At 41.0% G+C, this 13998-nt stretch overlaps 1 protein-coding gene and 1 long non-coding RNA gene across 7 annotated transcripts in view; both read right to left on the bottom strand.

Annotated features, from left to right (window-relative positions):
- Positions 1 to 452: 452 nt before the first annotated feature.
- On the bottom strand, positions 453 to 6608 carry LOC103392764 (uncharacterized). Of its 2 annotated transcripts, none has more exons than XR_003052427.1 (6): positions 6401 to 6608; positions 5684 to 5787; positions 5098 to 5161; positions 4618 to 4711; positions 3145 to 3272; positions 453 to 1969 (listed from the first exon to the last, which is right to left on the bottom strand). It is a non-coding gene; the product is annotated as an uncharacterized LOC103392764 (long non-coding RNA). The 2 variants fall into 2 exon arrangements; XR_003052428.1 differs by lacking the exon at positions 453 to 1969 and adding an exon at positions 2639 to 2828.
- A 1638-nt stretch (positions 6609 to 8246) lies between these two features.
- The window catches only part of mpp3a (MAGUK p55 scaffold protein 3a), a 24993-nt gene continuing 19241 nt past the window's right edge, over positions 8247 to 13998 (bottom strand). For 2 of the 5 annotated variants that reach the window (XM_017040802.2, XM_017040801.2), the window contains exons 14-20: positions 13798 to 13863; positions 12983 to 13138; positions 12254 to 12334; positions 11980 to 12073; positions 11788 to 11896; positions 11525 to 11653; positions 8247 to 10645 (exon numbers count right to left, since the gene is read on the bottom strand). In XM_017040802.2, the coding sequence (XP_016896291.1) occupies positions 10466 to 10645; positions 11525 to 11653; positions 11788 to 11896; positions 11980 to 12073; positions 12254 to 12334; positions 12983 to 13138; positions 13798 to 13863 (815 nt within the window). In that variant the 3' untranslated portion in view covers positions 8247 to 10465. The remainder of the gene's footprint in view (positions 10646 to 11524; positions 11654 to 11787; positions 11897 to 11979; positions 12074 to 12253; positions 12335 to 12982; positions 13139 to 13797; positions 13864 to 13998) is intronic. The other 3 variants (XM_017040804.2, XM_008329479.3, XM_017040803.2) reach the window with 2 other exon arrangements.

The raw sequence follows: 13998 nt of genomic DNA, 5'->3' as shown, positions 1-13998 counted from the left end.
TACTTAAGCCCAAAAACACCTACACCTACCCACTTAATACTCACAGCCATTACTCTCTACCACTGCGTTTCACACACTTAAGTCCCCGTGGACTACATTGTTTGCGAATGACATTGTGGTCACAGTAGGCAGCAGTGCTCCTCAAACCATGCTACGTGGGGAACTTTTACTCATTCTACTCCAGGGGTGTCCAACTCCTTTTCACCAGGGGCCACATCAGCACTACAGATCTGCTTGAAGGGCCAGCTGCAAATGGAAGACTGCATAGATCGGGGTTCATCAGCCCTCGCTCCGCACAACAGTACCACTCCATAGCTCATATGTTACCGGGCCACAGTGGGACACAGACTAATACATGCATTTCATTATTCTTTATTCAACCTACATCTATCGTCCATTGCTGTGTCATACAAACGGTTAAACAACTCCACTGCATGGACTTCACTAAATGCTTTTTACGCTTCCGCGGCCCACAGCTTGGCAAGCTGCACTTGGCCCCCGGGCCTTGACATTGACACCTATGTTCCACTCAATACATCTCAAACGCAGTGCACTGCTACTACTTCGGCATCTCTCAGCTGGTACAAGGCATACAAACATTTGACAACCACTGCGCTACACAAATGAAGCTCAGTCGTACCAACACATAATCCACACGGCTGAACAGTTAAATACTCATCTTACAATGGCGATCACGATCTACCTGTACACCTCTCACGGATTTCTGCGACATCAACACCTGTTACACTTTAAACATTAACTATTTCAAATTTTTCCCCACTTCACCCCGCTCATCACTAAGCGTAATCTACGTCGGTACAACTTATATTCCCTATCACATATACCATTACATATTCACTTCATATCACTGAACACATATTCAAAGTTTTCCATACACATACCTCACTTTACCCCCATCGTTTTAACAGTTACACCCCTGCGCTACACCAATCCGTCATAGAACAGCATCAGCTACGGTGCACACGTTTATAGACAGGAGCTGGCCATTAACACATGCCAACATTCACTTCAGGAGTGACAAGGATCACGAATTAAGTCATCCCAATGACTGCAACCCCTGAAAAAGGGACAACGCCAAAGGAGACTTTCACATTATCGCAGCGGCAACACCGCACCGTCTTATTTACTGCACTATCACTGCCGTCTCCTCCGTCACACACCACTCTAGATCTGGCTTAAAAGCCCCACTTTTACGTAGCACGCACCCAACAACCTCATTCGACTATCTCCCCTCTAACACTACTTCTGCTTGATATACCACACACCTAAAACGGATGGAGTCCTCACATACACTTCAATCCTAACTCTCTTCCTCCTCCTCACCCCCCCTTTCTACATTAACACCACATTTGCCTTACAATTACACATTTGTCTACACCCCTGACGACAAACCTCCATTCACCAAACTGCTTCTCCACTGCATTCGCACACATTCCTCAGACAACTACCCTGAAATCATGAAAACCTTCACCATTCCACAAATACTACTGTCATCCTACAACACAAACAAACTAACTCAACCGAGCCAGTTGGTTACTTGTATTCCGACTCTTTTGAATAAGTAATACAATCACATTCATTTCACCAATCGGTCCGCTCATGTTGACTTCTACACAGCCAATAAAAACTCATCCAACAAACAGTGATACAGAGTCAAGTCATTCATATTTACTGATACAACAACAGAAAGCCTTTACAAATTACACCATGTCATTTTGCACCATTTTGTCTCCAGGAGGAAGCGTGCAAACTGAACTTTCCTCGGCCCACTGCTCGCCCAGCCGCTACACCGTCAGGTACCAGCAGTCAGACGACAGGAGCGTCACGTCATTCCTCATCGGTCCTTCGGACACCACTGCAACAGCTCTTGGAAATAACATGTCCCCTCTTCGGTCGGTACTGCACACCTCGCTCCATAACAAACCTTCATCTATTCCAACGGTCAAGTCTAAACAACACAGCCATGACATCAGGGAACACATTGTTTCCTTGCATAACTCAGACTTGTCTCCTGGGACCATTTCAAGGCAACTTGGTGTACCAAGGGCATCTGTTCACACAATTGTCCACAAACATAAGCAACTTGGGAGAACAGCCATAATGCCAAGGTCTAGAAGGAAACAGACATTCACATCTTCTTTCCCTTTTGGCTTTGTCCCTTTTTCCCCCCTGGTTGCCACAGCAAATCATTAATTTCCATCTCTCCCTGTTCTCTGTATCTTCTGCTCTCACTCCAACTACCTGCATGTCCTCCCTCACTGTATCCATCCTCTTTGGTCTTCCTCTTTGTCTCCTACCTGCCCTCTCCATCTCTAACATTCTTCTACTAACTTATCCACTGTCCCTCCTCTGCACATGTCCAAACCATCTCTATCTGGCTTCTCTACCTTTTTTTCTTTTTTGCCTCTCTCTGCTTAAAATGTCCCCCACCCCTGGTCTAAACCATACATCATGGCTCGTCTCACCACTGTCCTGTATACCTTTCCCTTCACCTAAGCTGACACTCTTCTGTCACACATCACTCCTGACACTTTTCTCCAGCTGTTCCATCCTGCCTGTACTCTATTCTTCACCTCTCTTCCACAGTCTCTGCTACTCTGAACAGTTGATCCCAAGTACCTGAACTCCTGCACCTTCATCAACTTTATCCCTCTGTTGTTGTTACAACTCTGTGCATCACCCTTCTTATTAATTGGCACCACAACACTTTTCCTCCACTCATCAGGCATCTTGTCAATCATCACCCCCCTTGGTTGGCAACACTCCTGGACCTCCTCCTCACAGGCTATTCTTGTCACGGTATCAAACTAAACAAAAACATTACACTCTTAAAGGGCAACATTCAAACTTCCTGTGGCATAAATATAGTCCACAACATCATGTTAAACTCTCAACAACAAATTTGTTTAAGTGCACTAACAAACTCCACCTGATGGGGGAACATGTGAATATTTCTCAACATAAAAAGGCAGCCATCATTTTCTACATTAAACTGCTGATTTCTTCTATAAACTTTACACTTCTAAAACTATTTCCATCAATCCTGTACTGGATTTGTTCAGTTGGTGTCACTCACTCCTTTGTCAATACCTGTGAACGGCTTAAATCCTTTTCTTTTCATACCTTTTAATGGTGACATTGAAGCAGCCCAATCTGGCTCCACGCTGAAGGATCTGCTTCAAATTGTTGCTTCTCCACTCTCCCTGGCAGAGTCCTAGCTGCTGTATTCACAATTCTTCTCCTCCATTGCACTGTTAATTAATGACTACAATGAGCTGGAATAACACAATCAAAAGCTGTCTGTGTAGGTTCTCAGTCATTTAATCCAAACATACACTGCTCAAAAAATAAAGGGAAAACTGAATGAATGAAATATTTTTCACAAATACTTTGTTCTTTCCATAGTTCAATGTGCTGACAACAAATTCACACAAACATTATCAATGAAAATCAATTGTATCAACCCACGGAGGTCTGGATTTGGAGTTATACTCAAACTTTTATGTCATGTCCTTTAAACAACTCCAAATGAGGCTCAGTACTGTGTGTAGCCTCTGCGTGCCTGTATGACCTCCCTACAACGCCTGGCCATGCTCCTGATGAGATGGGATCTCCACCCAGACCTGGACTAAAGCATCCGCCAACTCCTGGACAGTCTGTGGTGCAACTTGGTGTTGGTGGATGGAGCAACACATGATGTCCCAGACGTGCTCAATTGGATTCAGGTCTGGGGAACAAGCGGGCCAGTCCATAACATCACTGCCTTCGTGTTGCAGGAACTGCTCACACACTCCAGCCACATGAGGTCTAGCATTGTCTTGCATTAGGAGGAACCCAGGGCTAACCACACCAGCATATGGTCTCACAAAGGTTCTGAGGATCTCATCTCGCTACCTACTGGCAGTCATGCTAACTCTGGCGAGCACATGGAGGGCTGTGCGGCCCTCCAAAGAAATGCCACCCAACACCGTGACTCCCTTGTGCAGTCTCTTTCTGACCGTTTGTGCAGACACATGCACATTTGTGGCCCGTTGGAGCTCATTTCGCAGGGCTCTGGCAGTGCTCCTCCTGTTCCTCCTTGCACAAAGGCGGAGGTAGCGGTCCTCCTACTGCGTTGTTGCCCTTCCTACGGCCTCGTCCACGTCTCCTGGTAGCGCCTCCTTGCTCTGCACGCTATGCTGACACACACAGCAAACCTTCTTGCCACAGCTCGCATTGATGTGCCATCCTGGATGAGCTGCACTCCCTGAGCCACTTGTGTTGATTGTAACCTCTGTCTCATGCTACCACTAGAATGAAAGCACCACCAGCATTCAAAAGTGACCAAAACTGTCTGTGGTCTCCACCCGCAGAACCACTCCTGTTTGATTTCACAAAAGTGTGATTGACTTGGAGTTACATTGTGTTCCCTTTATTTTTTAGAGCAGTGCACTTACATTGAGGGCAACTGGACAACATAAGTTTTTTTTCTCATCCAACAGGCTTCTTCAGTTCTGCAGAACTAAAGAAGCCATTTGAGGAGAGGTAAAACATTGTCCAGTTGCCCTCGATGTAACTATTTTTGGAACAGTCAAAAACCGTGTCGGTCTCATTTACTTTTTGTTGTCAGGGTGGAAAGCCACACGGTTGATGGGACCACAATGACCTTTGACTCCTGCCAAACTCCTCCTCGTACACTGCTTGGTAGAACCTGCAGATTACAACAACACGTCACTGTGCCACATATTAACACAAACAAACAGGTTTTCCTTAAAAGCAGTCACTTCCACAGCACCACCAACATTACTATGACAATGGAAAGTCTGTTGCACAATCAAAAGTCATAACAACTACATGTTTACATATCACTATCAAGAACAATACAAATGCAATGCTTTAAACAGATATATCATCACTACATAAACGCCTTTGTTTGTAACAAACTCATGGCTTCTTCAGTGCTAATGCTAACACCACAATGGAATAAAGAACATCTGCATTTTCTTCATCTCTTTCATTTGTTTCGATGAAGACAACAGTCACTGGATGCTTTATTCAACCACACAATAATACTCTAGAAACACCACTTCAACTCACCTGGCCTCAAACTTCCCAATCCTGTGGTCACTTCCATGGCCTCCTGCCCACCTCCCATAAGCACCTGCAACACACACAATTGCAAGGTTCGAGGTCACTGTTGATCTACTAAGATATGCATTGCATAACAGCCACTTCATTTCAAACTTTACCACTCATTTCTCCTAAGATGTACTTCAAATATTCTAAAGTCTATTTCCATATAACTACATCAGTGGATTCACATTACGACAGCTCTGTAGTATGGACAGATTGACCGACACACCGAGACTGAAGGAAAATGTCATTGTAAATAAATGGGACAAGTGGACACACTCAAAGTAACCACACCTACTACTGTGTGGGTTTTTTGGTGTATCTTCTTATAACCCCCAGCAAATTGTCAATGTTTACTTCAGTTCCCACTACCTTGTATTACAAACTATCAATAATCATAATTACATTTTTGCCTTATCTTCAATTACATTTTTTCACTATAACACTATGTGCAAACTATTTCTTTAGCAGTAATCAGGAAGCCTTGTACTATCTGCAGTCTCGTTTCTCTTACGGTATTATGTTTACGTTGCGCATGGCGATTACCTACCGATCTGCGGATCCCTCAGGTCGAACAACTTCATGAAACACTGATAGCCCATCTGCTTGTCTGTGGAAAACATGATGTTGCAGCTGAAATGGAACCCGCGTGTTCTGATGACAGACATTAAAGAAAGGACACAGAGCAAAAAGTAAACACCAAAATATAAAACACTTGACAGCAAATTACCCAACATACATTCAAACACTCATACACTAATATGTCTGCTGCAACCACCTCTATAGCTAACGGTTTATTTAATTATTTCTCTTCTCAATTATTTACACTGTGTATATTTATATATATTTTATATACTTGTTCACGTAGCATTCTTATAATTATACTACTTCTGCTTATATGTATTTTTATATCATGGTATAATGTGGTATACTTCGTAGCCCTGCAGTAGGATGGGTTTCTGTACAGAAACGCAATATTTGTAAGTTCATTTTTTATATTTTCAAAAACGTGCATCAGCCCAGCTCAACCTGCTGCCAAAGGCCAATTATTTATACTTATTCTGCACGACAACTTTATGTTCATTATTTAGGACGAAAAACTAACCACGAATCATTTTAACTTCTGACAAAAGCTAACGTTAGCTGCCGAGACACATATGCTAGCGTAAATTGCACTAACGTTCACGACCGAACGACTACCACTTCAAACTAAATTGTTTGAAATGGTAGTCGTTCGGTCAACCGACAACTGTTTTTAAAAACCCACCATTTCAATCAACGACATGTAGCCACCGTGCCCAGGTTTTTTCGACTTGAACGCCCGCTGGAAGCCCAAACGGCTAACATTGGTGTCTCATGCGCCGGATCTGCAACCGGAAATAAGGACCGTACAAAGTATTCCTATTTCCGTTATACAAACGTTTCAATATCAGCGCGCCCCTACAGTTGACCGCCGACATTCACATCCTTTTTTTTTTTTGTCCAGGGGTCTCCAACCTTTTGTTCTCTATGAGCTACTTTTACAAAATACAAATGGCTAAGACATACTTACGTTGTGAAACAATAATTTTATAGCTTAATTCCAACAAACAAACTCAATACGCTTTCTTTGCCTTGACATATACAGTATAATATGTCACTGTTGACATATCACATTTTTTATTAAAACATCACCAAAGTATTAGTAGTAGTACTAGTAGTAGTGTTAATGTTGTTGTTGTCGTCTGCCAGCGTGGCAATTCACAAAAACATCCATGTATTCAATGCCCAGTATTGTTCCTCCAATTATTTTATTTTAATTTTATTTTCTCAAGAATACCGCCGTCTACTGGCCATAAATAACAAAACCCACTGCAATTGTTTGGCAGTGATACAAAGCCCAGACTCAGTTAGTTCTTCAATGACGTCCGTTACATACGTTTAATATTTGTCAGCAACCAATCGTTGATGTGCAACCTCACTCATTGACATCCAATCGTTCATGTGCATTTGAATTCATCAACAACCAATCGTTGTTGGCACATCAATTGCAATTGTTTCGTAAAACCAAAACAACCGACCGAATTTCTTAATAAAAATCATATCATAAACTGTCACTCGGCTACCCTACCCTTGTGGAACATGAATAAAATAGGTATCTTTCGCTACGGTGTAATATCCAAGTACCTGTTATGACGATTCCCTGCCACTTGTAGAATGCAGTCCGTTGTGCTACTTGTGGTCAGTAGACGGCGATATTCTGCAAAAAATAAAAACAGCTTATTTAGTCAACATTTAAAAATATTAAAGAGACCACTATTAAATCCGCGTCAGGACCACTACATTAAGTCATTAATGAATTATCAAAATAATTACATGTTACACTTTTTGCACATTTGATACTTTATTTTAATTTCACGTCATTTTTCAACACAACTGGATCCCAATAAAATATTTTTTTCTCAGAAACAACATAAATAGTCAAAAACATGAAAGAAAATACGTGTAATATTCACAAAGTATTACATCTATGTCACAAAATGACATAATATACACAAAAATGGACATAGCTAAGTAATTTAAAGCAAATGAGTTTGTTTTTTTATCATTTCTGATAAACTTTTCTTTTTGGAGATTTGTTCAGGATCTTATTAGTATAGTATTTTACTGTTGTCAAAAGTTGGCGTACCAAAAAAGTATATTTATTTCTGAATTTTAACCACAAAAAGGCTTCAGGTTCAAATCCACCAGCTGCCAAGTCACCACTGAGGTGCTCTGAGCATGGCACCATCCCAACACACTGCTCCCGGGCACTGAAAAGCTGCCCATTGCTCCACTTGGTGATGGGTTAAAAGCAGAGGCTCAGTTTTGTTTTATCCTTGTGGTACAATGACAATATAGACCATAAAATCAAATAAATAAAAATATTTTAAGGCAAATGAGTGCATTTTTAATCATTCTTGAGAAAGTTTTCTTTTTTGGAGATTTGTTCAGGAACTTATTGGTATAGTATTACTGTGATCAAAAGTTGGCATACCAAAAAAGTATATTTTTAACAACAAATATGGAGATTTTTATAGTCCAAGCTAAAGTAAATTTGAGAATAAGTCATATTCAATAAACACTATGTTCGATATACTGTAGCTAACTTTATTATGGCACTTTGTACATATTACATCACCAATTCAGCATTCTTTTTTGTAGCTCATACAGTACATAAAAAGTTCAGAACCACTTTGCATGTTTTCTGTAAATAAGTGGAATCTGGATGTGCGTTTGAAGAACGTCACTCTCCTCAGGTCACATTGGTTCGCCTAGTGTCTATGTTGTTTTCCTCTCTACAGTAGAACTACACAATGTTATTGTGCTGATGCAAATAACAAAAAAGGCATTGCAATGGTTGTTTCTAGTAACACTGGCTCTGTAAGTCTAATCACAAAGTCTTGGGCTATTTATAAGGTGATAACCATCAGGTATCAATAACAATCTGAGACTTTAGTTGCATAAAATTTGAGGTGCTTCTGAAACTAATCCATTTTCTTCGTGACAGGTTCCTCCTAATTCACCCCAAATGTTGTTTATTACATAGAAAACTATTACATTTCAAAACTGTTCCACACTGAAGTGAACTGTAAACATCATTGTGTGCCACAAACAAGAGATGAGTTTATTTATTTTATTTCTATTCTTTTTTTTATTCTATTCTATTCTATCGCTTTTAAATTACTGTTTCTACATTTGTTGACTCGCTCTGGATGTGTTTTTCAGGCTCATAGGTCAGTTCAGAGCCTGAGGCCTGCAGTAATCTGTCAACATACATGCCTGGTGATGCAAAGTGATACACTGCATGTAAGTATGTATAACTGCATGTATGCTTAGAAACAGTGAGGATTTGAACTTTTTCACATAGGAATACCATACCATGTCATGTCTGTGAAGGTTCTCTGACATCCAGGAAGTTTCATATAAGCAGAAATGGACATCTGGCCTTGACCTTTTCATAAGTTGACATCTTTACCATGTAATACAAAATAGCTCTAACCCAGGCATGGGCAAACTAAGGCCCGGGGACTGGATAAGGCAATCATCGTTTTAATACAGCCGGCCAAACTTCAAAATTATATCATTTATTTATATCATTACATCTGCATTACCCACGTTTCCCCACTAGGTGGCGTAAAAAATGATAAAAGCATTTTAGCATTTTAGCCTTTATGTATGACTTTTACATGTAATTTATCTCAGTTCACACGAACGCTCCATCTATCTGCTCGTGACCCCGCCCCCCTGTTCAATTTTAGGACTAATTGTGTCCCCCGAGCCCATGCCTGCTCTAACCCCAAATGACCTTGTCTGTGACCTAAGAACTCATCCTGAGAGTCAACTTACTTTGCTTTCCTTCAACAACAAATACAGTTAGTGGCTGCCTCACATCTGCTGTCTAGAAAATGTGCACAGAAACTCTACAAAACCCTTCCTTGTAGGCAAAAGACACGTAACGTGACTACGAGTTCACACACCATCACATCAATCCACACAGACTGTGCACGGCAGTGTGTAACACACAGGACTGAAGGTGAACAGGCTGCATTGAAGTGCTACGAGATTTTCCGTTGGCACGCGAGAAGGAGGAACATTTACATTATTTACATCCAGAGATTAAATAACCACTTTTTTTCATGCATTTCACAGAAAGTAAACGGTAGAAAATAAGGTTCTCACATTCCCTTTCGATATATATATATTGTTTCCTTTTAATGTTCCGAAATAAACAGCTGAGCAGAAAGAACCTTGAACAGCATTCCTTTAAACTCATATGGTAAATATTCCTGTTGAATGTGATCAGATGCATGACCTGCTAAATTTACCAAGACAACTGTCTGCCACTGGCATTACAGTTAAGTACAAAAATAAAACATGCTACTGAATCTACCCCAACAGGACACAGAGTGAAGTTGACGGACGACGATCCTATGATCGGGGACTTTAGCCGTGACGTGCTCTGCTGAACACCGCAGTGTGAGAAAGAAAAAACACTTACGTATTTGTGTCTGTTTCCAGGGTTGAAGATGAAATATTTTGAAGAAAACCTGCCGAACTACAACACAGGAAATTAGTGGGTAAGACTGATCTTCAGACAAACAGTCAAAAAGTTGGAGGAGTCCACAGAACGCCACATGAGGTCTGTCACTGACATCATCCTCTCCCTTTGCTCCCTCAGGTTGTGGTTGTGTGTCATCCCTCAGTCCTCTGAGAGGAAACAGAAATGTGTTCATTAAAAGATGGGGGCTGGACATTCAGGAGAGGAGGGCTGCAAAATTCCTCGTAGGAGACTCAACAGGTAAGTTCCGGTTCAGGTCCGAACCCAGCCCACAGGCACCCAAAAGGATTCTCGCTCCAGCCTTTCCAGTATACCTCGCAGTTCTGCACAGGCACTGGCTGAGTCCTCCTTGATCAGGTGTCGGTCCACCAGGTGTCCATACTGCTGGTCGATCTGAAGAGCAGACTGACGCATCTCCTGCATATCCTCATCCTGGTTCATATGAGAAAGTTAATGGAGTTGTGAGATTATATCAATTGTCAATTATCATGACTTCTTTATAATAACTGTGGTTCAAATTAATCACTTGTTAGTATAGGTAATATATATGTTAATATACATATATTTGTGTGCACTAATATATATATGTAAATACATAAACATGTTTATATATACATACATTTATATATAAATATATATGTACATATATACATATATACTGTATATACTCTTCATATATATGTACTGTGTGTAGTACTGACCTTATACCGTGAGAATCAAAATGTATCATTCCATACAGCTACATGCATTTCATCCATTTCTCAACATGTAATCTTAAGTATATTTACTCTTTATGAGTAAATATATAATCTCCAAAGCAGTTTTGAAAGTAGGCAACTGGACTCACCTTAAATACGTTGAAGAGGTCATATTGTTATCTAAAAATAGGTACATCAAGGGCAACTGAACAGAGTAGGTTTTCTTGAAGACGTTTCACCTTTCGTCCAAGAGGCTTCTTCATGACTGACTACTGTGAAGTTCTGGTATTTAGCCTGAAGGGGGCTGTATACCCGTAACGAGGGGTCGTTGCACAAAGGGGGATGGAGGTGTGGTGGAACACACCCTATTCTAAGGAGGGCGTATACCCAGTATACCCAGTAAAATTTGGGATTTACTGGGTAACTAGGTAACTCTGCCTACAACCAATACTAACTATCTTTAAAAAAACATATTTTACAGAGTTTTTTTGTTTAAAAATCTAAAAAACAAATTTATTAAAATATATATTTTTATATATTCTTGTTCTTGTCTGTTTTTTATTATTATTTTGTCTTTAACATAACATCAAATAAATTATGAAACATGACCCACTGTAATGCGACCATGGTCTCCCCCTCCTGGTGATGTTGCAGCACTGCGGCGGCGTCTGCTCTCTGGAACCCGGGGTTTGACAAATATGACATAAGGCTTGAATTCCGCCGTCCGCAGTCTCTTCAGGGCCTGACGTCACGTGACGATTCATACACAGAGAGCAACAAAACAGATCATGAACACGACCGGACACATTCAGGAGTGATAAATAACTCGTCAGCAGGTTCTGTAAATCACATGACCTGTTAAGATACATGACTCACCTCAGGCTGCACATCCACTATACACATCTTATTCTTGGCCTGTACAAAGCGGATTGCTTCTATACTGGTGCCGTACTGATTCTCCTTGTATTCCCCATGTTCTATGAACCTGAGAAAAATATATATATATTACCAACCACAACAACTATCTACATCGGACCCACATGATTAATCGAGTGAATGGGAGCACACTTGTTGTTCAAAGCATCTGCGTCAAATTGCTGCTTGGTAACAAAGTGGTACTCCACCCCTTCCTTCTCATGAGGTTTCCTGGGTCGGGTGGTGTCTGTAGGTGAATGAAAGCTCACATTTCAGATACTTTGTTTTTGTTAAATTAAATAAATCAAGTGGATCACTGAAAAAAAGGTGTCCTTTATGTCTGATTTGTGTGACAAACACTTTCACATCTGTTTAACATTTACACATGCACACTGAATGTGCACAAAAGGAGGGAAAGGCAACTTACGTGGTACAGCCACTGCGTATCGATGTGGGTTTTCTGAAATCACCCGCTGTTTCAGTTCATTGATGCGTCCTCCGAGAGAACCTTTGGGATAAAAATGAGTTAACAATGTTATTTTTTAAATATAATTTTAGAGGACACTGCAACGTATCTTTTTTTGAGGTGTACAGCTCCACCATCTATTTAGATCACTGGGTGTTCACTGTTGTTCAAGCACTAGTAACAATCTAGTATGAAAAGATAAGTGACATTTTTACAAACATATATTTATTTATAGTAATATCTGTACATGTTGTTGTACTGATGTTATATTTTATCAGTAATTAATTTAATTTTACATGAGTTCGTGCACCTTTTTTTGTCTAAATAGAAAGATCTAGGCTTGGAACACACCTCACTAAACTTGCAGCACAGGATAGCAGGTAACAGTAGTTTCCTGCTTCCATACAATACTTATCTGGATATATTTCTGTCTGTCTGGATAATTTTTTTTTATTTATAATAAAATATCTTATTTTTATTGTACAGACTATATGACCTCAGTGCCTTTGTTGCTGCAACACAACAATTTGTGTGGGATCAGAAAAGTTGAAAAGCTTATCTGATCTAATGTAATGTAATCAAATTGAATCTACAAACATAAAACAAAAATAAAAATAACTTTTGCAAACTCTACATTACATGATGAACAGTACTTCAACATTATTTCAGTTTTTATTCGATCGATCTTACCAATCAGAACCACCAGACGAGGTCTCTCGTTAGACCTTTGCTGATATCGTGTCACCTCCTCATACGTCAGGAAATCAGAGTCTCCAGAATCGGAACCCTCTCCCGATGATCCCTGTCTGTCCTTACGACTCAGACGAAAACTCCTCCGTAAACCAGCTGCGTGGAGGTCAGAAAGCAGAGGAAACAGACAACAAAGGTAATGGGTTAGAACCAGCAACTCGGAATGATTCACAGAAGACCGTTAGACGTGATGGTGCGATCTTTCACTCTATGACTTTATGGTAGACTCAAACACTGTGAGCATTAAGCAACCGTTGTTGAAAAAAGTGGAGACCAGCCAATCATCAACCGTCATGCATTAAGAAACCTTCGTAGAAATCAGTGCACACTGCACAACAACAGCTCACTCGTGTCTGAGGTGAAGTCAATTGCGGTTGTGACACGTCAGCTAATCCTTCAGCCAATTACCAAACATGCGTCAACTGAAAAGTTGGATCACATGCAGCTGTCAGAAAACACTTTTTAGAAGCACTTTAAAGCCACACAAAAAGGTTTTATCCACATATTCTTTCAGCAAATCATACAACACATTTCAGTGACCCAACATCATTTTCCAACATCATGTTCCACAGATGGCATGCTGCTTTAAATGAGGCTACAGTGCTGAGGCAGGACACACAGGACAGCCTGGTCCTGGGAAACTCCAGGCCAATGGCAGAGAGTGACTCCAGATGAGGGTCTCCCATGACCAGGCCTGTCCATATCGCCCTCCCTGTCAGTTGTGTGTACCTGCAGGAATGAGCCGGGCACCGTACCTGAATAAAATTCCCAGGAAAACACCTGGCCACAGGAGGGCGCCACTGCTTTACACTTAGGAGAGACTATAACTGGCGTTAGAGCGTCACACAACCCTGCCTCACACCTCCACACAAGGTGAACGAACAGCAAACGTGCCTGGTGTGTGCGTCCAACGCAGCAGGGGCCCTCGAGGAAGGGGAGCAGGGGGGAGGAGGGGA

The sequence above is a fragment of the Cynoglossus semilaevis genome, chromosome 17 (assembly GCF_000523025.1).
Source record: "Cynoglossus semilaevis isolate Cse_v1.0 chromosome 17, Cse_v1.0, whole genome shotgun sequence".
NCBI classification, from domain to species: Eukaryota; Metazoa; Chordata; class Actinopteri; order Pleuronectiformes; family Cynoglossidae; genus Cynoglossus; species Cynoglossus semilaevis.
The sequence above is the reverse complement of the archived record's forward strand: the minus strand, read 5'-3'. Positions and strand labels throughout refer to the sequence as shown.